The sequence below is a fragment of the Dreissena polymorpha genome, chromosome 15 (genome assembly GCF_020536995.1).
Source record: "Dreissena polymorpha isolate Duluth1 chromosome 15, UMN_Dpol_1.0, whole genome shotgun sequence".
In the NCBI taxonomy this organism is placed as follows: domain Eukaryota; kingdom Metazoa; phylum Mollusca; class Bivalvia; order Myida; family Dreissenidae; genus Dreissena; species Dreissena polymorpha.
This window is the reverse complement of record NC_068369.1, coordinates 4,297,795-4,325,337: the sequence shown is the minus strand read 5'-3', so window position 1 is coordinate 4,325,337 and position 27,543 is coordinate 4,297,795. Positions and strand designations below refer to the sequence as shown.

The window sequence follows — 27,543 nt, the reverse complement described above, 5'->3', positions numbered from 1 at the left end:
CCTGCCCAGTCCCCTCATGATAGTAAGTAAGTGTACCAAGTTTGTATGCAATAGCATTGATACTTTCTGAGAAAAGTGGACCTAAACGCAAAACTTAACCAAAATTTTCAATTTTCTAAGTATAAAAAGGGCACATAATTCTGTCAAAATGCACGCCAGAGTTATCTAACTTTGCCTGCCCAGTCCCCTCATGATAGTAAGTAAGTGTACCAAGTTTGAATGCAATAGCATTGATACTTTCTGAGAAAAGTGGACCTAAACGCAAAACTTAACCGGACGCCGACGCCAACGCCAACGCCAACGCCGACGCCGACGCCAAGGTGATGACAATAGCTCATATTTTTTTTTCAAAAAATAGATGAGCTAAAAATGACGTGATAATCGAAATGTGCGATAGTTGAATTGGTTTTTTAGTTGTTCGCTTGTGAACAACTAAGGTTAGTGCCACGCGTTGCAAGTCGGCCTGATCTTAACTACGCTAAGAACAATAACCACCGCATCTGCATAATCTGAGGCTATTAATAGATGCGGGAAAATAACACTTTTTGCTGATAAACATGTATACAGTCCTACTCGGTTACTCCTTTCTCCATAGATTCAACAAGATCAGGGCTAATCTATTTAACTGTTCAGGGGTCATTATCAAAGTGGTGTGAAAGGCTGATCACTGTTGGAAGTGATAACATGAGGGGATTTATTGGCCATATCTGATTACAAGATACTGGTGTAGAATGCTGAGAATTCAGAGGGTTTTAAACATTGCTCACACACTAAATGAATAATTTGATTGTAGAAAAATACAGGGGCATGCATTTTAATAGGTATCAAAGAGTTAATTAATATTAATTAACTAAAGCACATTTTAATAAAGAGCATCGTGCTTGTATTTAAATGATGGATTAAAATATAAAAAAAAAACAGATCAAAACTTGTACATAGTTTATTATTGAATTGAACAAAATGTTTATTAACTATGTTATGTAAAGTATATGAATATGCGAAGAGTATGTAATGATCTCAGAGCATAATTATAATTATGTTATATAAAATTATAATGCAGATATTTTGTATTACACATAATTATCAAATTATTCAGAAGTAAGCAATTGAATATTCCTTATTTTTTTCAATGTGCATCTATTAATGTTCATATAAACAAGTTGAAATAGCATTAATAGTATGCCACATAAACTTTATAGAATTCTTGTCAATTTATAATAATAGAATGATAAGCTGCTGTATACATTTATATTAAGTACTGTCATGATTGTAACCCAAACTTTTCTAGCAAGGACATTTCATGGAAAAAAACATTAATTTATACACCAAATACCAACTTCACCTTTGTAATTCACATAACAAATGTTCACATAATATACATAACGGGTAACCATGTTACTAATCAGTAAGTTAAAAAACAAATGTTTTAATATACAACTTTACAGGACTATCAACATGAGTATCCAGCATGATATTTGCTAGTGGAGTGTTGAACTTAAATTATATAATTAAATGAATTAATTAGATGTAGTATCCTGTGGTTGATAAATATTAAATACCAAAATGTCCCAACTTAAAGTCTTATCAACATGAATTTTGCATTGATCTACTTCAAACATATTTTCCATCTGTGCACTGGTTCATCAAACATCATGTTTCTTTCTGAAAAACAAGAACAATACTTTATTGTTTGAAATTCTTCTCTGTAAAATAACAGCATGCATGTATTTGTGTACACTTATTTTTTCGGCGTAAGCTGTATTAAGCCAGCTTTTCACCCTGACTTGACCTTTGTAAGTGTCCAATAATATTCAAATAAAATTTCCCGCGGCTAGGTACGAATGAATACACTTCATTTATTCCATTAGCTGATTTGAGTATAACACCAGAACATTGGAAACATATCCTCGTCTTTGTAACACTGTTTACTGCATGAAACAATTTTATCTCTACTGAAAAGGCTCAATAGATAGAACAGTTTTACAATCAATTTTCGACATAAATACAGTTTGTGCGTTCACCTTTTATTTTCAGAGAATTACCAGCGCAAAAGCGTTTATACTAAAGGCTATATTCTCATATTTAGTACTTACTTGCATTGCATTTCAACCCGCGAGGTTTCGGGTCAATTCGCGGCCAGTGTGTGAAAGTAAGAGTTTATATACAGTTCATCACCGGAGTTCGCAGAAGGGGTTGCGATCTTTTCATTGAAGGAAAAAATTGGAATCTATGCTATTTTTGTCTGATGGAGTAAATAGTTCGTTTAGTCGCTTTGTCGATATATCAATATTTTAGGCACAGCTGTTGCCTTGGTCGTGTACAGTTGGCGTAAACAAGCCGTCGTTTCAGCAGCAGAATTGTTACCTAACTTTAATGCATTGCATTCCAATCCGCAATGTATCAAGGTCAGTTTGCGGTCAGTTGCAGAAATCTTTATAAAAACGCCGTCTCGTAAACTTTGTGCACTTGAAGTCTGTTTTGATCAGAAAGATACTAAATAAAGATATTCGGCGATATTATTGTGGTATGTCAATCATCGATTTTTAATATGTTTTCAACATTTGCATGATAAGGACCAATTTTGATAAAATTAATTAGAAATATTTATCCATTTAGACCAGTTTATTAAGCATGAGCATAATAATTCACTATACTATAATTATGCAATTAAATAAGATTCGAGTATTGCCGGCTGACCTATATGCACTCGTTTATTTTCATGTTTCTTGTGTTTTTCTATTCTGTAGCTATAGATATCTGAGTAATAATATCACATAAAGCAAAATAAGCCACGAAATCTGGCGCAACACCCCGTAATTGATTTGCTTGTGATGTAGCTAAGAACTGCGCAGAAAAAAGGCATCCGCTACTTTTTAACTCATAGAGATAACTTTTGATCGTTCATAAACATCGACCACAATCAACGCCGTATATCTTTTTTAAAGATATTTTTTGTTTAATATGTAACCACTTACACAAATTGTACATCAATTCAGGTTCAATACATACATTCCAACACTATGTAGGCTAGCTTACATTAAGTCAGTCGAAAGGTTGCGCCGTTATATGGTACCCGATCAATTAGATTTTAATAATGATTAATACTAACGATAACTAACATTATGTATAAACTTATCGATATCATGTGTTCGAACCCTTACAACTTCCTACACAATCAAAATAAAACATAATGTATATCAGAATTAAAGTAAAATGCAATTATGCAGCATAAGGCTACAAAATTTGAAAGCAACATTTTTGCTATTGTCGGCATATATGGTATCTCCTTCTCTCATAAAAAGCATTTCAAAGAAACATATTTTCCTCCAGCTTTCTTCAGTAAACTCATTTTTGTAAAATGAATTTAATGTTGTAATGCCACTTTCCTCAATTTTAAGTTCCGACAAAAGGACTTTAGATAGAAAATCAGCATTAACTATATGTTTGTATATCTCTTTTGTAGATGTAATGGGGGTTTCCTCTGACTGTTTAACTAATATCTCCTTAATTCCTTCGTAACCTGTCTACACACTTCATGTGTGTCGCGATATGACATACAGTATTGCACTATATGCTCTCCAGTTTAAATAAATGTTTTCCTTCAACACTTTTTACACTGTGATCTTTTCCTTTCAACCAACTGAAAATGTTGCCACTTTAAATTGCTGGTTCATCTCCACACTTATTGTTTTTTAGAAATGCTTTGAACTCATCAAAGATAATATATTCTGAATCAGTTTCGTCAAAAACTATTCTAAGTTACCTCAGTGATGGAATATGAAAAGTCATTTTGGTTGTCAATCTGAAAGAGTAAAGAAAACTATCTTTTAAAATCATATAACTTCTATTAGTTTTAATTTCAATCATTTCATATTACATGTTCGGTGCTTGTTACATGTCAAATTTAAAATCTAACAAAGGTGAACATAAAATTATTTTACTAACAAATTTCAAGCTTACCTGTTTTATAAATATAAAAAATCAAAATAAATGTTGTATTGGCTATGAATATTTGGCACAACTGATAATTACACTGGTCAATAACTCTCTGAAACATGTTGCAGCATATTCAGATTTGGCCAGATATAACACCTGGGTTCATTTATTATCGCCAAGAAGGCTGTTGTCAGCCTGACAGGGGAGTGTGCTTTATGACCACAGAACAGTTAACACTTATTAGTTCTGCTGATAAGCCGATGGCTAAAATCTAGCCGTCCTGGGAGTAACTGAGTAGGACTGTATAGTGGGATGTTTCATAACCTCGTTCATAGTGCATGCTTCTACAGCGGGGTTAAATTTGATATTTCTGGGAAACATTCTTTTGTTTTCAACAGATAGCGGCGATCATTTGTATTTACGGGCGCTAACAACGCAATAGTAGAAGGTTAAGCCTGTTTATATTCACAGTTGTCAATTTATAAAACGTTGAACATGAGTTCACCAATTACTTCAGGTATACTTTAGACAACCACAAAAATGCTTTAAAATTGCTTACCCGAATATAAAAAAAAACACTAAATATAACAAGAAATATCTTTTAAAAAGGTAATCGGCGTAAAACCTGACTTTGAAATAAAGTTTGCAATTAACGTCTCTAAATTATTAAATTGAAAACAAAAGTTTAACTATCTTGTTTTTTTTCACTTGTAAGTCGCATATTTACCGCATGAAATGTGTGTTATCATTGTCAAACCACACATTAGTTTAAGTAGATAAAACTATACTTTGGTAGTGCATATCGTATGTGTCCTCTCATGCCTTATTATGAGTATATTTCTTCACCATCGAAATATATCGTATGTTGATATTTGATTTACACGCCGTTTTCTTTCGAAACATTTATATCACACTTTCATGGCCGCGTCATGCGAAAACGGGTCTTATGCGTTTCGGCCAGCGTATCTTAAGCCAAACATGTGCATTTGCGCAGTCTCGTCAGAGGCGATGCTGTTCGCTATAAAATCACTCAATGTGTTATGGTTTCATTATGTATCTCCTGACCAGACTGAGAGATGCGCAGGCTGAGTGGGCTTTATATATATTGGGCGCATATGGAATAAGACCCATTTTCGCACGACGAGGGTCATTAAAAATTTCATTGCGAATTGTAAATGGCACATTTTATTACAATGCTTTTCGATACAAAATTGATATCAATATAACAAACTTGTACATAAGGGCAGCCTATCCTATAATTAAACGATTTTCCTCTTATCGTGACACTATACTATTTCGGTGATGTTTGTTTTCTCATCTTGAAAGCAAAACTGTGTTTATCGATAGTCAATTATAATATTCCCCGGACGATTTAGTGAACGAGTACTGACCCTGAAACTTTGCGAGATTGATTTTAACGCATAATTGTAACTGGGCCACAATTTGTGTCGTTTGAGCATACAGAGAGTAGTACGGAATTCCTTACACTTAACAGTACTACATCCTTTGCGCTGAGCACAGACATAGTGATGTAGCCAAAGTCCAGAGGTTTTATCTCTAATCAGCCTATGAAATATTCGAAAATATTCATGCGTGTCTGCTGGCGTTATGTAAAAGTCATATAAGGTGAAAAGCTGGTTTATTTATGCGACAATACTCCGCGTGAAATGACGCGATAAAAATATGTTTCGTTGTATTACACATTCACCCGACACTTGGCCAGCACATTTGTTTCTTAAGTAAAAGTTTTTCCGCATACGACGTTGGTTTACTGATTCAAAACCGGTCTACCAAATGCATGGATTAGATTCTAATGGCTTTAGTTTAAGTTGTTGCAAACGTCCCTTTTTCAATCAATATTTGAGCACACTCCCAAACGCTTCAGGCTCGTAAAATGGTTTCGAATAAATATGCTAATATATTAAATGCATACCGCTAATTTAAAAAAAGGAGCAATAGTAGCACTCCATTACTCATAAGTACGGAATCCGAATAGTGTCATCTATAATCTCGCCCTTCTTTCATCAATGGCTACACATGACACACGAAGCGATACACGATATTTTGCGCGACAAACGAAGTGACACACGATATTTTCCCTCATACTCAAAGCGATACACGATATTTTGCGCGACACACGAAGCGACATACGATATTTTTCGCGATACCCGAAGTGACGCGCGAGAATGTACCACGAAATATCGCCCTTGTGTAGGTAGCCCAAAAGACGATATATCGTGGTAAATATCGCGTGTCGCTTCGTGTATCGCGCACAATATCGTGTGTCGCTTCGTGTATCGCGCAAAATATCGTATGTCGCTTTGAGTATCGCACAAAATATCGTGTGTCGCTTCGTGTATCGCTCAAAATATTGTGTGTCGCTTTGTGTTTCGTGTGTCGCCCTTTGAACGCGTGACACGATATTTTGCGCGATAAAATACATTTGTTATTCTGTAAAAATACGCTGGTCATGTCTAATATTGATTTACTTGAACCGCAATATACTAGTAAACTGTTAAATGGTGGTCTTTTGGTGACCTCAACGGGGCAAAAAAATGTCTGCATGCTGGTTCGGTCGGTTTTGCGGTTCAAAATGAAAAAGGATTTTTCGGTTCGGTTCTGGTCACGATCTTGAGATTATACAAAAAAATGGATTAAAATAACGCGGTTCCTTTAGTTATAAGATCTATAAGAAGAAGTGATGTAAAGAAAGAAATGATTACTTAAATACGGAATCATGATACTATTTATCAAGTAAACACCATATCGTTGAACATAAATTTTGGTATCCTATGGTCTAAGGTCATTCTTCTTTTGATATTAGTTACGGGCTAGAACGATAAAAAGCACCGAAAAAGTACATATTTTAACCTATGATAAAACAACTCTTGTTTTACATGTGAAGGCAATGAAACTCTTATAAATTTATAGGTAAATGTTCTGTTTCAGAAATTCGCCAATATACCGGTATGGGTATTTCTACTATTTTCAGAATACCATACATCATACGTTTGGTGCGTGTATGGTTTTAATTTGGAATGAAAGCAACGCTTAAAAAGAGTAAGAAGACAATATGACCGCCATCCTTTTATCTATCTACAAAGCAACCATTATCTTCCCTTTTGTGAATAAGCGACCCGCTCTGGTATCGTATGCTTTGTCTCGGATCCGCGGGTATTTGTTTACCCGCGATTTCAATTCGATTTCGAGTAACCGTTTGAGCCCAATCTGTTTGTAACTTCGCATCAATGGCTTTTGCGATGTACCAGTTCATTGAAGTAGATCAAAGTTCTATCAATAAACGTTTATTTATTAATTTTGAGTAAATCTACAGATCTATATTTAGTTATCAATTTAGTCATGAACACACTTCACGGCGCCGTAAGTTGACTATTAACATGATCTAAGTCCCCTCTCTTACAGTATGGACAAATGCTGTTGAATTGCCGCGATTAAGATGAACATTTATTTTATATTTTGAACAATTGAATCACGACTTTGAATTCATAGTCGAGAGTTTAACATAAATTTATCCTTCGCATCTATGCTTTGAAACTATCCCCTGCAATGCGAGGCACATGTTCCGTGTTGCGCGCGCACCGTGTTTGTTGATAATCGAAGCAACTTCCAAATGCAGGTTGTTTTGTCAGTGAAAATGTTGACGAAATGCGCAGTTTTCGTTTGGAAATGCATTTCTTGGTGGTTAAATTGCATGTATCATTTGCATATATTTTATTTATGTTAAAATGAAGTGCGTTTTTGGCCTTGACCCAATTTATTTTAACGAGCTGTCCAGACTGTCGCCCGATTCACATGCATTATACCGAGTCCTCGTAAGATAAGCCAGGAACCAAATTGTCGGCCTGAAAAGAGACTCGAAAAAGAAATCAGAACAAGAAAAATAAGAAAAGTGACAGTGTGACAGCTTGATTTTGATTGATCATTGACGGAAGGGTAAATACATAGTATATTTTATCATACTGACCGTATTCCTATACAGGTGGTGTCTGTTTTCATTGACGATTTATCTGAAGTTTGAGAGCATTTCTGGGATGACACATGTTTTGGAAAGCTGTCAAAAACCGACATGCTGTAGACTGTAGTCTTTTATATTTGACAAATAAGAATGACGGGTCGTTTTGGATTCTATGTATAATTTGTACGATTTCAACATTATTAAAGTTGCATATAGGCGAAATAGTTGTAAATGAAGGTTGACAGCTCGTTTGAAAATCGGTTATTTCAGGCTATCACATGTGAAACGACCAAATGTCATAGGTCATATAATTTTCATATTTAAGAACTAGCAACATTGTAAAGTGAATATGTTATTAATGTTTGTGCAAGTAAAGTGAACAATCCTAAGCCCCAGGGAGGGATTGAATCAGGGTCATCCCGAGTGATAACAAAGCTGTTTTTGGAAGAGACCTTCTTTCACTACAGAAGTTTTGACTAAATTTGGGAAATTATTGTTGTTGTTTTGCTGAAAAAGGTTCAAAATTGAGGATACAAGTGTGTCCAGTATTATATTTACTAAGGTTGAACTTGCATGAATGGGAGATGAACAAAATACCGTTATTGAGATCTAAAAAATAAATTTTTATTTTTGGAAACCTTCCATTTGGGAATTTTTAGCTTCTATTTGGGAAAAATAGTATACTTTTTTCCATTGGGAATGGGTTTGTTTACAGCACCCGATTTTGAAAAAAAAAAAAAACTGTACAGTAATGATTTTCTATTTAACTCTGTACAGTAGACTCTGCCAATACCGGACTCTCTGAATACCGGAACTCTCCCGATTCCGGACAGTCGGGCCAGTCCCTTATTTTCTCCTATTTCTTTGTTAAAAAATGTTGAATAAACCGAACTCTCTGAAAACCGGAAACCGGACGGGTATCTCCGTAAATTTGGTCATTTTTAACGTAAAATACATTGAGTATACCGGACGGTCTAAATTCTCAAGATTCCCGAGGCGTGAAAATAACAATACCTAGTCAGCACAGCGAGTGCGGTGTCACACATTTTGCTTGCGCAATTATCGATAATCGGATTAAACATACCATAAAGGTGTCAAGTCGTTACCGCGCTATGGGAGTCCGATTAAGTAATGTAAAACAAACTGTGAATGTCAATAATAGACGTGCGGTAACACCAAAAAGTGATTGACTCGATTGTTTTATTAATTATTTATTATCGCCTATGATAAACAATTTAATTAAAAAATTAATGCATGCCGTTGCGACGATCACTTTCTTGTGATCTTCTCTGGTATTTTAAAAGATCTTATAGCCATGTTTTTAACGCTGAAATGGTTGTTTGTTTGTTTGTCAGATAAACTGTTAGAAATATGACTGTTAAATATCCATCCATCTGTATGCAAATTCATTCATTGCCGTTTACTAATTTCGAACGCATCTAAAATGTCGCGGCCTCCAGCTAAACGCAGACGCCTAGAGCTTACGTTAGAGGATAAGATAAAGCTCATCACGGAATCAACTGCTCAACCAAAACCATCTCAGAGTGATCTTGGACTTTTTCGTGAAATCGTTAACTTCAAGAATTAGTAGGTTTTGAGATTATGAATATCTTAAAAAATAATTATGACACTGTTTTTTGCTTGTGTGTATGTTTTATGAAATGTGGTACATGTATGTATTGAATAATAAATCATGTATCTACAACAATCTTATTTGTGTCGTCACTCGCCTATATGACAAATGCCACGTACGTACATGTATAAAGCACCACGCTCACTATGGGATTAATCAAAACAAGTCGGTATGGATTTTTTTTGCTTTTAATCGATTAAAAACACATTTTTTAAGAATGCAATTAACATCATCAGTACCTGCATACAGTTATCACATGGTACATGTAAATGTATATGGTTTGTTTTATTTTTATGTGATTCTGTACACAATGCATACCATGTATATTTCGGCAATATGAAAACTCTTGGTAAACCGGAACTCTCTGAAAACCGGACGATCAGGCCGGTCCCGAGACCGTCCGGTTTACAGAGAGTCTACTGTATCACAAAGCCATATTTGTGGACTCTAGCTTACGCCCAAGGAAGGTGAAGAAACCACCAAGAAAGGTATACCAATACAGGAAAGCCGACAACCAGTCGATGCGCGATGAGTTGGCAACACAGAATTCACAGTTTATGGAAAACACCAAGGATATGACAGTAACTGACACGTGGTCTATCTTTGAAGAGCTCCTAAAAAGGCTTATGAACCAACACATTCCATCGAAAATGCTGTCTGGGAATAAGGTGCACACACCTTGGATTACAAAAGCGGTCAAGGCCCTCCACAGGAAGAGAAATGAACTCTTCGCCCGACAAAAAGTGACAGGAAAGTCGAAAGATCGTCATACCTTTATCCAGGCCAAAGCTACCTCTCAGCGACTAGAGAGGTAGGCTTATTGGAAATACATCGAGAACCTCATAGAAGTCGGCGACCAAGAACAAGACCAGCAACCAAACAAGCAGAAGAGGTTCTGGAACTTCATCAAGTCGACTAGAAAGGACAACTCTGGGGTGGCACCCTTGAGAGAAAATGGCAGGCTATACAGCGACCCACTAGACAAGGCCAACATACTGAACCGACAATATCAGTCAGTGTTCACCAACGACAAGGACTGTAATGCCAACCCAACACCAGATGGGGAACCAGCACCAACCATGCCACATATCGAGGTTACGACCCAAGGAGTGATGAAGCTGCTGATGAAGCTTAACCCCCAAAAGGCATCAGGCCCAGATATTCTCCCAGCAAAGGTACTAAAAGAACTGGCAAATGAGTGCGCCCCATACCTCTCCCTTATATACCAAAAGTGCCTGTCAGCTGGATCCATCTCAGATATATGGAAGACTGCTACAGTGCTGCAATATTCAAAAAGGGAGACAGGTAAAAAGCAAGCAACTACTGCCCAGTATCACTCACCTGCATATGTTGTAAAATGCTTGAGCATATCATTGTCAGCAATGTCATGGGACACCTGGACAGGAACAACATCCTTACTGATGGTCAGCATGGATTCATAAGGAGGCGGAGCTGTGAAACGCAACTCCTAACTCTGTCGGACGAACTCCTGAAGTCCCTAGACAAAGGGAAACAACATGATCTTGCCATTCTGGACTTCAGCAAAGCGTTTGACAAAGTTCCACACCAGCGTCTGCTGACCAAGCTGCACCACTACGGCATACGCGGCCAGACCTTGGAATGGATCCGAGCCTTCCTGACAGACAGAACACAGAGAGTTGCTGTCGACGGAGCAATCTCAGATCTCGCCCCAGTAGTCAGTGGAGTGCCCCAGGGAAGCGTTCTGGGACTGATCCTCTTCCTTGTCTACATTAACGACCTACCCCTTAAAGTCTCTTCCAAGACTAGGCTTTTCGCAGATGACTGTGTAATCTACAGAGAAATATCCTCAGAGTGGGACTGTAAAGTGCTTCAGGAAGACCTCTGTCGTCTGTGCGGCTGGGAGAATCTGGGGAATGTCTTTTAACCCAGAGAAGTGCTGCATTTTGCGAGTGTGCAGAAAGCGATCACCAATCCTATACAGTTACACCCTCAAAGGCCACACGCTTGCATGTGAAGAAGCATCAAAATACCTTGGGGTGGAGCTGACAAAGGACATGTCCTGGAAGCCACATATTAAAAAAGTGATCAAGAAAGGCAACAGTTCCCTTGGTTTCCTACGCAGGAACTTACGGATAGGCAACAAGGAGGTAAAAAGTGCAGCAAACTTTTCCCTCGTTCGCCCCAACCTAAAGTACTGCTGCACTGTGTGGAGCCTATTCCATAAGGAGCAGATCCATGACCTTGAGATGGTCCAAAGACGAGCAGCCCGCTATGTGACAAACAGATATCACAACACCAGTAGCGTGACATCATTGCTCAAACACCTACAGTGGGAAACTCTAGAGTCCAGAAGAACCAAAGCCATGCTGACAATGGTCTATAAGATAGCCAACGACCTCATGGACATACCAGTTTCGAAATATCTTTCCCCTGGCTTAAGCCGGACACGAGCAAACCACTCCATCAAGTTCCTGCCATTATCGACATCCACTTCATACTATCGCCACAGCTTTTTTTTCAAGTATAATTGCCACCTGGAACAACCTACCAGCCTCCATGGCTGAATCCCCCGACTTGGTATCCTTCAAGCGGGGGCTAGCAACAACCAGATTCTGAATAAGTTGTCAGCATCAGCTACAAAGTAACTCCTTAAGACCTCTCATGGCTGTGCCGGTTGAGGTTCAATCCTCTCAGCGGCCACAGTAGCCGGAGAGGCATGAGGGAGAAGGGCGAAAAGTAGCTGGTGTTCTGCTTTACTTTCCTTCTGTCTTTTAACTATCAAGCTCTTCTTACTTTACTGTCCCTCATTCTTTATTCTTATTCTTTCACCACCCGTCGCATAATAATCACGAGTGATTGCAGCGATATACAATGTAGATGTAGATCCTTTTGGTTGTTGTTAATATGAACATTTCTTGACCAACTTTGAATCAGGATCCATTCCTACACTCAACACCAACACAATTAAATTGGTCTCATTTTTATTGTCAGATGGACCCAGGTGGATTGGAAGGTGAGAGGCGCGATGTTCGTCGCCCAATGAATGCTTTCCTGATCTTCTGTAAGCGTCATCGCAGCATTGTGAGGGAGAAGAACCCAGACCTTGATAATCGATGTGTCACTAGAATTCTGGGAGACTTGTGGGCAAACTTGAAAGAGGATGAAAAGACCAAGTACACAGATCTAGCAAAACAAGTACATTGAACTTTGATCAATTATTCACGTAAAAATATGAACGCTTATTATTGTTGTAACACATAAAGATAGCATTAGTGGCTTCCTAAAAGGGAACCAATAATTGCACATAAAGATAGCATTAGTGGCTTCCTAAAAGGGAACCAATAATTGGTTATTTATAATTGATTCATTATTAAATAAAAATATATAAAAAAAAGTACTGCTCTGCTAAAAAAAAACTACAATTATGCTTACTACATTGTGTATTTGTTGACACACTGTTTTATTTTGTTCAGTACAAAGATGCCTTCATGAAAGCCAATCCAGATTACAAATGGCACAATCCAGAGAAGTCAGTCACAGGCTCCAAGACATCACCAGATGGGTTCAAGAGTCTGAAAAATGAGATCAATGTCTCCCTTGAAGGACCTATTATGCCTGGAAAACTTGCAGGTATATCACATGGAATCTGAAGCTGAATGTTCTAATTGACTTATTTTAATACGAGTATATTTTCAGGTTGTAACAGTATCTTTACCTTTTTTTGATTCCACAGATAGTTAATGGTCCTTGATATGTAACCAGTTGTTATAGAGTGTACAAGCACCAAGACTTAAGTGGTTTTTTATGCCCCCGAAGGAGGGCATATAGTGATCGGACCGTCAGTCTGTCTGTCCGTCCTTCCGTCACACTTTGCGTTAAGGTTTCGGGTATAGGTTTTGAAAAAAGCTCATAACTTCTATGTCCCTTCACATAGCAACTTGATATTTGGCATGCATGTGTATCTCATGGAGCTGCACATTTTGAGTGGTGAAAGGTCAAGGTCACCCTTCAAGGTCAAAGGTAAAAAAAACATGTATCAAAGCAGCGCAGTAGGGGGCATTGTGTTTATCATAAACACATCTCTTGTTTAATATGATTCTGATTTCTGTGCTTTGCTGTTCATCCAAGATTGTTTTTCAAGGAGAATGTGTGTTGTTAATTAGCAATACTGCTTTATCCAAAAACTAAATAACTCAATCCATGATTTGCTACTGTCAGCTGGTCAACTGAGTTGTAGTTAAACATCAAGGGTACATTACAAATTTTAAGATTGTGAATATTTCAGATCCCTCTAATATGGGTGGATTAAGCCTGCTTCTTATGGCTGAGCACAGCATGAAGCCATCAACCATAGACACAGGCTTATCTCGGGCACTTCAGGCCAAAAGCAGTCTCTTTGAGAAGACTCTGACCCTTGGAAGTGGGGCAGAGCACTGTTCATCTGATATCATGGCTGTTAAACAGTCTGATGTTGTCAAGGATGGTGGTGGTGTTGGCAGTTGTTTTGGGGTGCAGCCTAGCCAGATTTTCTCCTGTGTTCCTGATGACAGCAATTGTGTTAACACTGTGACAAAAATTGAACCACTCAAGTTTGAGGTATATTATGATATTCTTACATGTATAATGTAATTTTAGTATTTTTACACTTAATACTAATGGAATTGTTTAATAAGATCAGGGATTATTACATTGCGAGTAAGCAATATGCATTTGAATACATTCTTATCCACACTTTTTTTTAGGAATGTAGGAAGTTTGCTTACATGGGCTTAATATTGCATTGTTGTTTTTTTATATAATATCAAAACGCTTGAACTAATGATTACTATAGTTGAAATACAAACAGATTTAAAATGGAATTTTAAAGCACTTATCCATCGTTTTTCATTGACAGCCCTTAGCAAGAACAAACGAAAATAATAATTCATGCTGTAATATCACAAGGGAAAAAGATACAAATAGTGAAGTTTTGAAGGACAGTGGAGCAAGAATGAAAACATCTAACCTGGATAATACTGAACTTACAGCATACGATGGTGTGCTGAAGATTGGTAATGTCAAAATATCTAAGACAGAACGCATTGAGAAAGAGAATATGACTCTTATGTATTCTCTGAAAGAAGATGTGTGTAATGGTAGAACCAAAGATGAGTGTAGTGTAATGACATATGATAAGATGGTTGTGAATAGCATTATAGACAAAATCTATACATCTGAATCTAGTGCTTCGGAAATAAAAGTAGGGGACTTTTGCGAAACTGATCATGATGAGTGTCCATCTAGTAGACAGGTAGATGCCAAGGATGTATTGAATGACGTTTTAAAAAGCTCTGTGAATGAAAAGGGAGGGAATCTTCCTTGTGAAGACGAACTTAATGGTGAAGTGCATGCAGAAAATGCGGAAAACGAAGACAGTAGTGATGAGTTTAATAACAATCTGAAGGCAATGGATTCCACATACATCCAGACAAGTCGCTGTAGAGAACGACAGATTTCAGAGAGCTCAAGTCGAGGCAATGAGTCTGGCGAGTACGACGAGTTGGATGAAAATCAGCCGCTGCGTAAGTCGCGACGCCGCAACAAGGGTGCACTCTACCAGAAGCTGATCAATGATGGTATTATTCAGCCCTCAAAAGAACGAATAGCTGCCATGAGTCATCCAACAAGCACAAATGACAAGTGAGTAGATGTATAATATCAACAAGACCTAAATGATAATTTGTGTTTCCTGTTTTAAGTTAAACTGCAGCCATATTCAAAAAAAAAAGTTATAATAGGAGTATGTAACTTAAATTTGAGCTAACTTGCTCCTGATTAGTTTTGAACTTGTTTTACAAATTAATTTAATGATCATAAATGACGGAATTTTCTTGTGACCAATAATAAGGAATGATATCGCTTTGGAGCAAGGTCCATGTAATTGACGAGGTGATTTATCACTGGCTAAACATGAAGTTGGCTCATTGGTGTCTTTGACACATCTAGTTAATATAAGCCACAAGCAAAGTTTGTCTGGGTATATTGAAGTCACTGTCTATGTTGTTCTGTTGGTTTATTGGTTTGGCTCTAGCGCTGCACATTGTGTTGTGAACTAGTCTCAACTAGTCTGAAACTTTACAGGTATTTTGTTTATACTATGTTGGAGTGCAAGATGTTATTATGTCCCCCACCACTATAGTGGGGGACATATTGTTTTTGCTCTGTCTGTTGGTTGGTTTGTTGGTTAGTTGGTTGGTTTGTGTGTTTTTTTGCAATATTGAAGATAGCAACTTCATATTTGACATGCATGTGTATCTCATAGAGCTGCACATTTTGAGTGGTGAAAGGTCAAGGTCATCCTTCAAAGTCAAAAGTCAAATATATGGGTCAAAATCGCTAATTTAATGTACACTTTTGCAATATTGAAGATAGCAACGTAATATTTGGTATGCATGTGTATCTCATGGAGCTGCACATTGTGAGTGGTGAAAGGTCAAGGTCATCCTTCAAGGTCAAAGGTCAAATATATGGGGACATAGTGTTTCACAAACACATCTCTTGTTTTTGTGTATGTTTGTATATTCTTTGCAGAGTTTTATGCCCTTGAACTTCAGCAAATATTGGTAACTTATCATCATTGTTATATCTTTATTTTTTGCAATTTTTCTTCTGATCTGACCACTGTCGAATTACAACATCCTGTACTTCAGAAGACAAAGAAGTGTTTTTGATTTCATAGTATTGCCCTATTCACATGCATGCTTGTTCCCACTATGACCAGGGCTGAGGATGTGTCAGCTGGGAAGCAGCCGCTGTTCAACTCCTACATTCTGCCTGAGACTGCCATGCGTAGGTTCAGGAAACGCACCACCTCAGAGTCGGCGAAAGACAAACTGATGCACGCGTACGATGTCAAGAGATACAAGACTGGGTACGGAGATTCAGATTGTTTTTTGCCATATTCCATTATTTGAGCTGCGTCATGGGAAACTGGGTCATTTGTCATATGCAGGCAACGTAGCTTCAGACCAGCCTGTGAAATCACACAATCTGGTAATGAGATACGCTGTCCGCTATAATGTCATTAAAGGTTTTAAGGTCTATATATAGGAGACAGGGTTACTGGGCAGGACTTAAGTCATGAATAATATTAAGAAGTCTTTAAACAGTACACGATTATTCTTAATCTATAAAACTGTAGAGTCAAAAAAGATCATGTTACCTTGAGGCACTGATTACATACATCACATTGGCTTCCCTTGTTTCCATAGTGACTTTGACCTGGAGGCCCAGATCGCCACACTCCCTGCCTGCCCTGTGGAAAAACTGGGCAGGAAACGGGGCTTTGCCCGTCAGAGACACAGCAGCGAATGTACGCACAACCATAAACAGGACCTGGACCCTCAGGCAGGGGTTGGTCATCAGCCCTCAGGTGAGAATGTAGTCAACCAGGATTGAAGAATGAAGCAAACTAGGCATGGTTGGAATAATGAAGTAAACTAGGATTGGAGCGATAATTTTTTAGTAAACTAGAGTTGGAATTATGAAGTCGACTGCAATTGGAATAAAGAAGTAAACGATGATTTGATTACTTAGGTAAACTAGGTTTGTAAAAATGAAGTAAACTAGCTGTGAAACAATGAAGACAAATTATTGGAATAATAAAGTAAACAAGGAGTTAAATAACAAAGTAAACCAGGCGTGAAATTATGAATTAAACTAGAAATTGAATGTTGTCAAAATAAACTGGGTAATGAATAATGGAGTAAAACTAGAGTATAATAAGGGAGACAACTATTTTAGAACTAGTAAAATAAAGTAGCATTGACATAATTGAAACAGTTGACATTTTTTGAATAATGAAGTGCACTTATAGTTTTCTCGGGGGCTATTTTATAACATTTTCCTGTATTCTTACAGTGTTTGACCTGGACCGAATGGTGTGTTTGCCGCCACACATTAAGATGCCCTCTGTCGAGAATGGAGGGGAGCCCGTAGTTGGCAGCAGGAAACGCAAGGCCCGCAAACACAGTATCACCCATCTCTTGCCTGCACCAGCTAGCGTCGTGCAAAATGGTACTGGTGTGAACATTACAGCCTTGCTCTGGGGAAATTGCACCGAATGCATGTGCGTAAAGTGTTGTCCCAGATAAGCCTGTGCAGTTTGTGGTGGATACGTTTCTCCCTGATCATCCTGTGCAGACTGCCTAGGCTAATCTGGGATGACACTTGACACACCTGAATTGCGCCTCTTTTTCTCCGAGCGAGATTCCACTTTTAAAATACACCTTGTATTGGGATTCCTCCTCCTTTTCGTGTATTTTGATCCTTAATGGAAATGTAAATGTTTAAGATGTTAGTTTGTATTGCAGCAGGATACCAAAAAACGGGAAATGCCTACATTTATATCATACATTTGTTGCACTTTAATTTTGATGAATATTATAGTATAATTTTGCATCAAAATTAAAGTACAACTAATTTATGATATAGTATACTCCCTATTACAAAGCAAATGGGGCGATGGGTTATACTGGAACCACTTTGAGAGCTCTTATATACTGTGTAAATAGTAATCCCCCGCCATCGGCCGAGGGATATTGTTTTGGCGTTGTCCGTCCGTCTGTCCATCTTTCCGTCCTTTCATTCGTCTTCCCGTCTATCTTTCTGTCCGTCCGGAGCCATATCTTGGAAGTGCTTTGACGGATTTCATTGAAACTTGGTATCAGTTTATATATGGATACTACTATGATGCACGCTAAATGGCATTGTACATCATCTATTAATAACAGAGTTATGGCCCTTTGTATCTTGAAAAAATGCTTATTGAATGTCAAATATAACACTTTTGTGCCCAGAAGCATATTGGCGGGGGATATCAATTCAACAAATTTGCTTGTTTCATTTATATGTTTTCATTGCTGATATTATTTTCCAGGAAATGGTCACACAATCCTTAAAGTTCCAGCTTCTAGCGGGAAAAATGAACAGAATGATGCACCTTTAACTAAAGCCAACACACCTAGTGACCAATCAACACACTGTCTCTTGAAATTAAATTCTTGTGATAAAGAAATAAATAAGAAGTGCGGATGTGCTGGTGGCAACTGTGGAAGTGAAATGTGTTCGTTGGAGTTGAAAAGGCTCATTGACAGTAGGTGCTTAGATGAGTCAAGATGGGGTGGTGATACGAAGTGTTCGAATGAGTCAAAAGGGGACAGTGATAGAAATAAGTTGAAATGGGATAGTGACGTAAAATGCTCTATGGTGTCGAAACAGGATAGACTGTCAATAGGGAATACTTGTGAAGACATTGGCACGAAAGTAGGCTCAGTTGGTATCATACTTGAACAGAGTAATGCTATGAGGGTTGTTGGGGAGGGGACCATGTTTACTGCTCCATGTAATGAAGCTTTCATGTCATAGTTATAGGAAAGGAAATCACTGTACAATGTGATATCATAGTTTTTGTTAAGTGTTGTATATATGACAGCTGAACTATTGATCATTGGGAATGGTATATCGCTTTTTGATGTATTTTTATACATGTGAAACTGCTCTTTTTTGCAAAAAGGCTTGTTTAAAAAAATGGTCGTTTTTGCAATATAACATTCAATTCAGAATTGCTAGTGCATTTTATTTTTTGCTCACCTGAGCATGCCATGTTTTATCAGTCGTGCTTTATGCGTTTTGGTCAATATTTACATTGTTAACACTCTAAAGGTCACATTTATTGTCCGATCTTCATGAAACTTAATCAGAGGATTTTTCCCAATGATATCTTGCTGGGTTTGAAATAGAAACATGTGAGGTCAAAAACTAGATCACACGGTAAAATGAATGAAAAAAGCTTGTGAAAACTCAAGAAATTATATTTTTATTGTAAAATCTTTATTTAACTTAGTCAGAACGATTTTTCTAATGATATTTCAGCTGAATTTTGACAATAAAAAGGTTGTGGTTTGTTGAAAAACATATCCAACAGAGAGGGGTACAATTTTTATACGCCCGTTTGTTGATAAACCCTGATCCCCTTTCGTTTTTGACGGAATTCTGAATTGTCGTTCCAGAGTTATGGGACTTTGTTCGTCAAAATTTCGTGATTTCATTGAATGTCCTACTGTAGCTCAAATATCCTTCGATGGATTTTTTTCAAATTTCAACACAATCTTAATATTGATAAACCCTGATCCCCTTTCGTTTTTGACGGATTTCTGAATTGTCGTTCCAGAGTTATGGGACTTTGTTCGTCAAAATTTCGTGATTTCATTGAATGTCCTACCGTAGCTCAAATATCCTTCGATGGATTTTTTTCAAATTTCAACACAATCTTAATATTGATAAACCCTGATCCCCTTTCGTTTTTGACGGAATTCTGAATTGTTGTTCCAGAGTTATGGGACTTTGTTCGTCAAAATTTCGTGATTTCATTGAATGTCCTACCGTAGCTCAAATATCCTTCGATGGATTTTTTTCAAATTTCAACACAATCTTAATATTGATAAACCCTGATCCCCTTTCGTTTTTGACGGAATTCTGAATTGTTGTTCCAGAGTTATGGGACTTTGTTCGTCAAAATTTCGTGATTTCATTGAATGTCCTACCGTAGCTCAAATATCCTTCGATGGATTTTTTTCAAATTTTAACACAATCTTATTATTCATAAACCCTGATCCCCTTTCATTTTTGACGGAATTCTGAATTGTCGTTCCAGAGTTATGCGACTTTGTTCGTCAAAATTTCGTGATTTCATTGACTGTCCTACCGTATCGGATTTACCATGTTACAATGTTAAATTATCAAGTATTCACATATTCAACTGGATGAGATTTGACTGGAACATTGGAATTCCATACACACATACTCAAATGGGTGAGTTGAACATATTTTTTTGACAAATATTCCAGCTGTCTTCTGCCAACTGAAGTAAAAAAATGATTCAAAGGGTTATTTATTACCTTACTACTTCATTGGCGAACGACGGGCGTATCATGCGCTCATGGCGCAGCTCCTCAGTTCTTTTATGGCTACAGTAAAACCTTGTTAACACTCTAGAAGTCATATTTATAGTCCGATCTTCATGAAACTTGGTCAGATCATCTTTTCTTATGATATCTAAGCTGACTTTGTAAATTGCTCTGGTCTGTTTAACAATATGGCTTCCAGGGTTGGGGCAGTTTTCCTTGTAAGCCTCTAAAACTCACAATGTTTGTTCAATCTTCATGAAACTTTGTCTGAATATTCACCCTAATTATATCTCATCCGAATTTGAAACTGGGTCAAGTGAGGTTAAAACCTAGGTCATTAGCTCAAATGAAAGAAAAAGCTTGTTAACACTCCGGTAGTCATATTTCAAGTCAAATTCCTAAAACTTGGGTCAGAAGATTTATTAAAATTATATCTCAGCCTAGTTCAAAAATATGTTTGTGCCAAGTAATTCAATATGAATGTTTCATTTAAAACTTTTATTATTCTGAACTCCACCTTTCAAGAATAGTTTAGTTCTTCAGTTTAGGGCCATTATGGCCCTGGTCATCTTGTTTCATGATTTTAACATTTCTTGTGTTTTTTTGTCTGTAAAAGGCACATTACTTTATTGACAGAAATCTAGTTGTGCTCACCTATGTTTGGTAGGAATTCATGATGTCTACTTCATTTCTATGAAATGTTAGGACTGTGCATCTAAATACTGGTCAACATGTAACTTACAAAAACTAACTTTCATACTTTCTTGTTAATAAGGTATATCTTGTTTAAGTCTTTGAATGCGAATATGATAATGAACATAAATTAGCATTTAATTGAAGAGTCAGCTGTGTTGAACATTTTTTTTATGAATTAACTCTTAATTTAACATTTGTGTTACATATGTATTGACCAGTTGATGATTATTGGGTTATTTATTTATAATATTTATCATTTATGTACACTTTTGCATTTGTTACATTTACAAATTATTAATATAAACTATACATATTTCAATTTTAGAGTATTTTTTAAGGGTCATGGTAACAGAAGGTTCCTTTACCTTAACATGGACAATAAAATATGGCATAAAATGTTAACTTCTGGATACTGTTAAAACCCATATGCTTTCATTACTCCTACTGCAAGTACATTTTATTTCATATTTGCACATAATTCATGATATCTATTACACAGTTATGTTGTTTATTGTTAACTTTAATGCATGTCTTAGTCATTTGTGTTCATGTCAGTTTTTTTTTTGTATTCACATAATTTATCATTACATCACCCTTTTTCATGTAAAATACTTGATACACTCGTTTGAACACAAATACAAGTTGCTTGTTTCAAATGTTTTACAGAATTGTCTGAAATTGTTTTATTAAGTTTCACATACACTTGTTAGTCTTTATTGCAGTGGTAACAGTTTCATAAACACTGTCACAGTCAAACATAAAGTTACTTTAAACTTTGTTATCCATGTTTGTAATCTGGCTTGCTTTATGCTATTTCCTGCTTGAAATCTCAAATATGTTGTATTAGTTTAAAAAAATGATGGAATTTTGTTTTAAGCAATGATTCACTGTGAATACCTTAAGCAAATATTAATATTTAGCAAATACCTGAATATTGACCAGTAGCAAGCAAATACCTGAATATTGACCAGTAGCCAACACTATTTTCCCTTTTCTTTTTTAGTCAAACCATTTGATTTTAAAGTGTGTGTCACCATAATTTCAAGAATTATTTTTAATACACATACAATTCTAATGTTGAGGTATTATAGCCCATATAAGCTACATTCTGTGATGGACAGTTTTACCTAACTCCATTTACATGTTATGTGCTATTAATATGCTTGTGAATCAGACAGACTATGAATTATACTGCTGAAGATGTTAATTTCCATTGTATATGAGTGACTGCCTGTTAATGTACTAGACTGTGTTGCTGTGACATTGTACTTTTTGTTCATTTTCATAAGACTGGTAGTATTTACTTCTGACCTTATGTTTCAAGTTTTTCTCAGTATTCATTTACTAGTAATTAAAAGTGAAATTAAGTTTAGGAACTGTTATTTTGGAAAAGCGATAGCAAAAATACACTTTGTAGTTCATCATGTTAGTTACTTTCTCTTGAAAAGTTTATTTTTGCTTTAAAGTGAGATCAGACAATTTTGTCGCATATTTATAATTTTATATATAATGTGTAAAAAACTTATTTTACATATATTTCAATATAAATTAAAATAAAAGTTAAGAAGAACATGCATCAAAACATGCGAAATAAGCCAGATATTTAATTCTGAAACTGAAAATGTCTGTACAGTCGAATTCACCAGCATGTATATCATGCGTGTATGATGTGAATCTTAGTTTTAGTGCAGATTTGTTCATACGACACAAAGACACAATTTTGTTTTACGGATAATTTTAATTTCCTGCAATGATATCTATTCCTAGGACACACAAACATTAACTCCGATCCTAATAAAAAGACGAATGCTTCGGTTATTGTAGGAAAATATGTACAAAATATTTTTGTCACAATCGGCTCGGGGTGCTAATTTGTCTTTGCTGCATTTTATGAAATTCGTCTTCACTGTATACTTTTTCTTGCCTATTTTGTGTTATTATAACATATTTTTATTAATATATTACAATTTAACACATATAAAAAATGTATAATCTCGCTTTAAGTGCACACATTACTTTGTGTTTGGAAATAGACAATGTCAAAGCACATTTCAAAAAACGTAGAGTAATTTTTACAAATTAAATATCATAAATATATATCAATATTTAGTTATTTCCCTACTAATGAAGTAGAGGAGTATATACTGGATTCAGCATGGAGGTCTGTCCATCTAGGGCCAATTATTGTCACTCTTTATAACATTCAAACCAGCTTGGATTGTTCCTTATGCTAATTGGGAAGTTATTTATGTTCAATTTGCATTACCTTACTCTTAAAATTGCCAAAATTAAGTCCCAAATTGAACTGTGACTTCGGGGAACGCAACTTACTACTAGTATGATTACCACCGGCAATGTCTGGGGTATTTGTCACTTCCCTCTATTTCTAGTTATGTTGTTTATACATGCATACAAGTGCTCATACACATCCAAAGTGCTACATTTTGAAAGTGCTGTTAATGTGATTACTGAATTGTTTTAAATTGTGTAAACATGTACATGCTGAATTGTATTGAGCTACCTGTATCAGTTTGTAGCAATGCTTGGGTCAATTGGACTGGCAGATTGTTATTTTTGTGTTTTAGAGAATTCCATAAATGTTTTTCTATCTTATCGATTCATTGGTTCTTTTGTGCAGCTTTACATCATCTTTTACCATAGTGACTCTTTTTAATCAATTTACATTAGAATGACAATTGTATTATCTATAAACGCATACATTCTTGAGTAGTAGCATTATAATTTGTCTTATCTGTTGGTTTAAAGAGATTCAAAGTTTCCATAAATTGTTGGAGAAGCATTGATAGTGAATGGATGGGGTATAATGGTTTTTTGTCAGTCAGTCTGTGGGTAAACCTTGTTGGTTTTCATTAATTTTTTGTCATTTGAAATTTGATCTAGAGGGGGCAGTGCTGCGAAAAGTATTGCATTTTTAGCTCACCTGATTACTCAGGTGAGCTTTTGTGACCGGTCTTTGTCCGTCCATCCGTCCATCGTCCACATTTGGTTTGTAAACACTCTAGAGGCCACATTTCTTGTCTGATCTTCATGAAACTTGGTCAGAAGCTTTGTCCCCATGAAATCTCGGTCGCGTTCGAAACTGAGTCGTGCCGGGTCAAAAACTAGGTCAATAAAAAGAAAAAACTTGTAAACACTGTAGAAGTCACATTTCATGCCCAATCTTCATGTAACTTTGTCAAAATGTTTGTCTTAATGATATGTTGGTTGAGTTCAAAAGTGGTTCTGGTCCGTTGAAAAACATTGCCGCCAGTGGGAGGGGCAGTTTTCCTTATTTGGCTATAGAGAAACCTTGTGAACATTCTAGAAGTCACAATTTTTGCCCAATCATCATGAAATTTGGTCAGAACATTGGTTTTATTGATATCTCTGAGGAGTTCGAAAATGGTCCAGATCGGTGAAAAAACATGGCCGCCAGTGGGCGGGGCATTTTTCTCTATATGTATATAGTGAAAACATGTGAACACTCTAGAGGTCACATTTTTGGCCCAATTTTCATGAAATTTGGTCAGAACATTTGTTTCCTTGATATGAGAGTTGAGTTCGAAAATGGTTCCGGTCAGTTTAATAACATGGCTGCCAGTGGGCGGTGCATTTTTCTCTATATGTATATAGTGAAAACATGTGTACACTCTAGAGGTCACATTTTTGGCCCAATTTTCATGAAATTTGGTCAGAACATTTGTTTCCTTGATATGAGAGTTGAGTTTGAAAATGGTTCCGGTCAGTTTAATAACATGGCTGCCAGGGGGTGGGGGCAGTTTTCTTATATTTATATAGTAAAAACAGCTTTGAACACTCTAGAAGTCACATTTTTTGCCCAATCATCATGAAATTTGGTGAAAAGATTGGTTTTATATATAGCACATAATTAATGCCATAATTATTGCCCTTATATTGTCCAAATTTTCATTTTGTACAAAATCCTTGTAAACACTCTAGAGGTCACAATTTTGTTTCAGATTTTATGAATCTTGGTCATAATGTTTATTTTTGTAAGCAAAGTTTGATGTTTGGTAAGGGGGTCTACTCAAAATATAGGTCACCAGGTCAAATTTTACAAAAACAAAATCACTCCATATGCCAGAGTTTTGGTTCAATAATGATGAAACTTGACCAGGATGTTTGTCTGGACAATATCTAGGTCAAGTTGGATGTTTGGTAAAGATTGAATGAACCGACTCCTCTCAGGTGAGCGAACTAGGGCCATCTTGGCCCTCTTGTTATGTGAAAGCCAGAGTGATGGTTGTGAACAAAAATATAGAGGTACAATTTTGTCAGTGATCACCTTACTCACATTCATGTGAAAATCTGTCTGATACCATAAGCAGCCAGGGTAGTTCAAGACCAGCCTGCACATTCACACACACTGGTCATGAGCTGTTATGTCCCTCATTGAGGTTACTTGCGCAATCTTCTTAGTAGATTTTGTTTATCAGCTTCAATAGTAGATGTTTTACATTGTATCAATTTTTTGATGATCCTTCATGAAGAAATGTTGTTGATGATCTGTTTATGATGTTATTGATGATGTGTTATTGTTGAGTTGTTGATGTCTATGCATTTTGAGCTGATGAATAAATGTTGAAACATGATAAAAGTTCTTTTTTTTGCTTGCCCAAATTGTTGAAACAGGATTTACCTCATGTTTGTTTTGCATGTTCAATTTTGAAATATGGTGTACTTCAGGTTTGCTTTGCCTGCCCAATATTCAAACATGGTGAACTTCAGGTTTGCCTTGCCTGCCCAATATTCAAACATGGTGTACTTCAGGTTTGCCTTGCCTGCCCAATATTCAAACATGGTGTACTTCAGGTTTGCTTTGCCTGCCCAATATTCAAACATGGTGTACTTCAGGTTTGCTTTGCCTGCCCAATATTCAAACATGGTGTACTTCAGGTTTGTTTTGCCTGCCCAATATTCAAACATGGTGTACTTCAGGTTTGTTTTGCCTGTCCAATATTCAAACATGGTGTACTTCAGGTATGTTTTGCCTCCCAAATTTTGAAACATGACAATCTTCATAATCTGTTTTTCCCTGGGAAATGTTGAAACATGTACTTCTTGTTTGCTCTGTCTGCTCAAATATGAAACAAGCTGTACTTTTTTTTATTGTTTTGCCTGCCCATTATTCAAACAGTGTTCTTCATGTATGTTTTGCAAGCCCAATTTTGATACATGGTGTACTGTATGTTTGTTTTGCCTGGAACGTATTGAAGCACTATGTATTTTATGGTTGTTCTGATGTACTTCATGCTTGTTTTGCATGCCCATTAGTAAAACATGTACCGCCTTTTTTGCATGGCCCATGATAGAACATGATGTACTTTATGTTTATTTAACCTGCCCATGAGTCTGATTGGTGACGGAGGCACAGTAAAATCCTTCATTTTGACAACTAAAGATCATTATAAACTGAATTCCAGAAAATAAACTGAATTCCAGAAAATAAACTGCAGAAACAGAATTTTGAAAAGATATTCTCACTATCTTTTGTCTGTTATTCTTGATTCAGTTTTGATAAACTGGTAATTTTCAACCAGGTTTTTAAGGAGGGTGAAAATCCAGGTTATTAAATAGAGGTATGGTGGGAAGGCAGACAGGAGTGCGGCATCAAAATGGTGGTTTCTAATAAATAACTTAAGTATGCATGGACCAATCTTTATGAGACTTATGATGTAGCAAGCTTGCATGGAGACCTAGCTAGGGTTTGTGTTGGAGGCCTGTCGGGTCAAAGTCAAGGTTTTCTTAAAAATAAAAAAACAGTTTCTGTTTGATAACTTGACTTTGGATGGAGGTATGGCACAAACATTGTGTGTGCAGGTTGCTTACAGGAAGACATAGCTTAACATAGCTTATGAAGCCAGTTATGGTTAAGCTAACTGTTACTGAAAAGATGAACAGAAAAACGCAAATGGTTTCCCGCGAAAACAATTGAGTTTGCATCGACTAATCTCGATGTTTCTTGTGATATAGCAAGCTTGCAAGGAGACCAAGCTTGGGATTGTATTTGTGGTGGGTCTGTTAACCCTTTGCATGCTGGGAAATTTGTCGTCCGCTAACATGTTGTCTGCTGAATTTCTACAATTAGCATTTTCTTTGATTTTTTTTTTAAGAATACTATCAGAATAGCAAACAATTTGGAACCTGGATCTGGATCCAAACAGTTTGCAAAGGCCTTTAAAATTCTGTTGCAGTACTTAAAGAGTTAAAGGTTAAGATCACTGTTGTTAAAGGTAGACAGATGTAATATGCTCTACAGCTTCAGTTTGGATAGTGATATTACTTAGATATTGTGTAAGTAGGAAGCTTACATACAGACCTAGCATGTAATTGCAATCATTTTATGCCCTTGG

At 36.5% G+C, this 27,543-nt stretch overlaps 1 protein-coding gene across 3 annotated transcripts; it reads left to right on the top strand.

Annotated features, from left to right (window-relative positions):
• The first annotated feature begins 7,519 nt into the window (after window positions 1-7,519).
• LOC127860315 (uncharacterized) lies at window positions 7,520-25,787 on the top strand. Of its 3 annotated transcripts, XR_008039695.1 has the most exons (10): window positions 7,520-7,573; window positions 12,519-12,722; window positions 13,001-13,157; window positions 13,813-14,123; window positions 14,422-15,206; window positions 16,288-16,437; window positions 16,778-16,938; window positions 17,427-17,582; window positions 18,445-24,661; window positions 24,827-25,787. XR_008039695.1 is itself a non-coding variant. In XM_052398320.1 (9 exons), exons 1-9 carry the CDS (start codon window positions 7,568-7,570, stop codon window positions 18,930-18,932), a joined length of 2,418 nt encoding a protein of 805 aa, XP_052254280.1. In that variant the 5' UTR covers window positions 7,520-7,567; the 3' UTR covers window positions 18,933-25,787. The 3 variants fall into 3 exon arrangements, 2 of the variants coding, with proteins under 2 accessions (XP_052254280.1, XP_052254281.1); XM_052398320.1 differs by having other exon boundaries at window positions 18,445-25,787; XM_052398321.1 differs by lacking the exon at window positions 7,520-7,573 and adding an exon at window positions 7,669-7,890 and having other exon boundaries at window positions 18,445-25,787.
• Window positions 25,788-27,543: the final 1,756 nt, after the last annotated feature.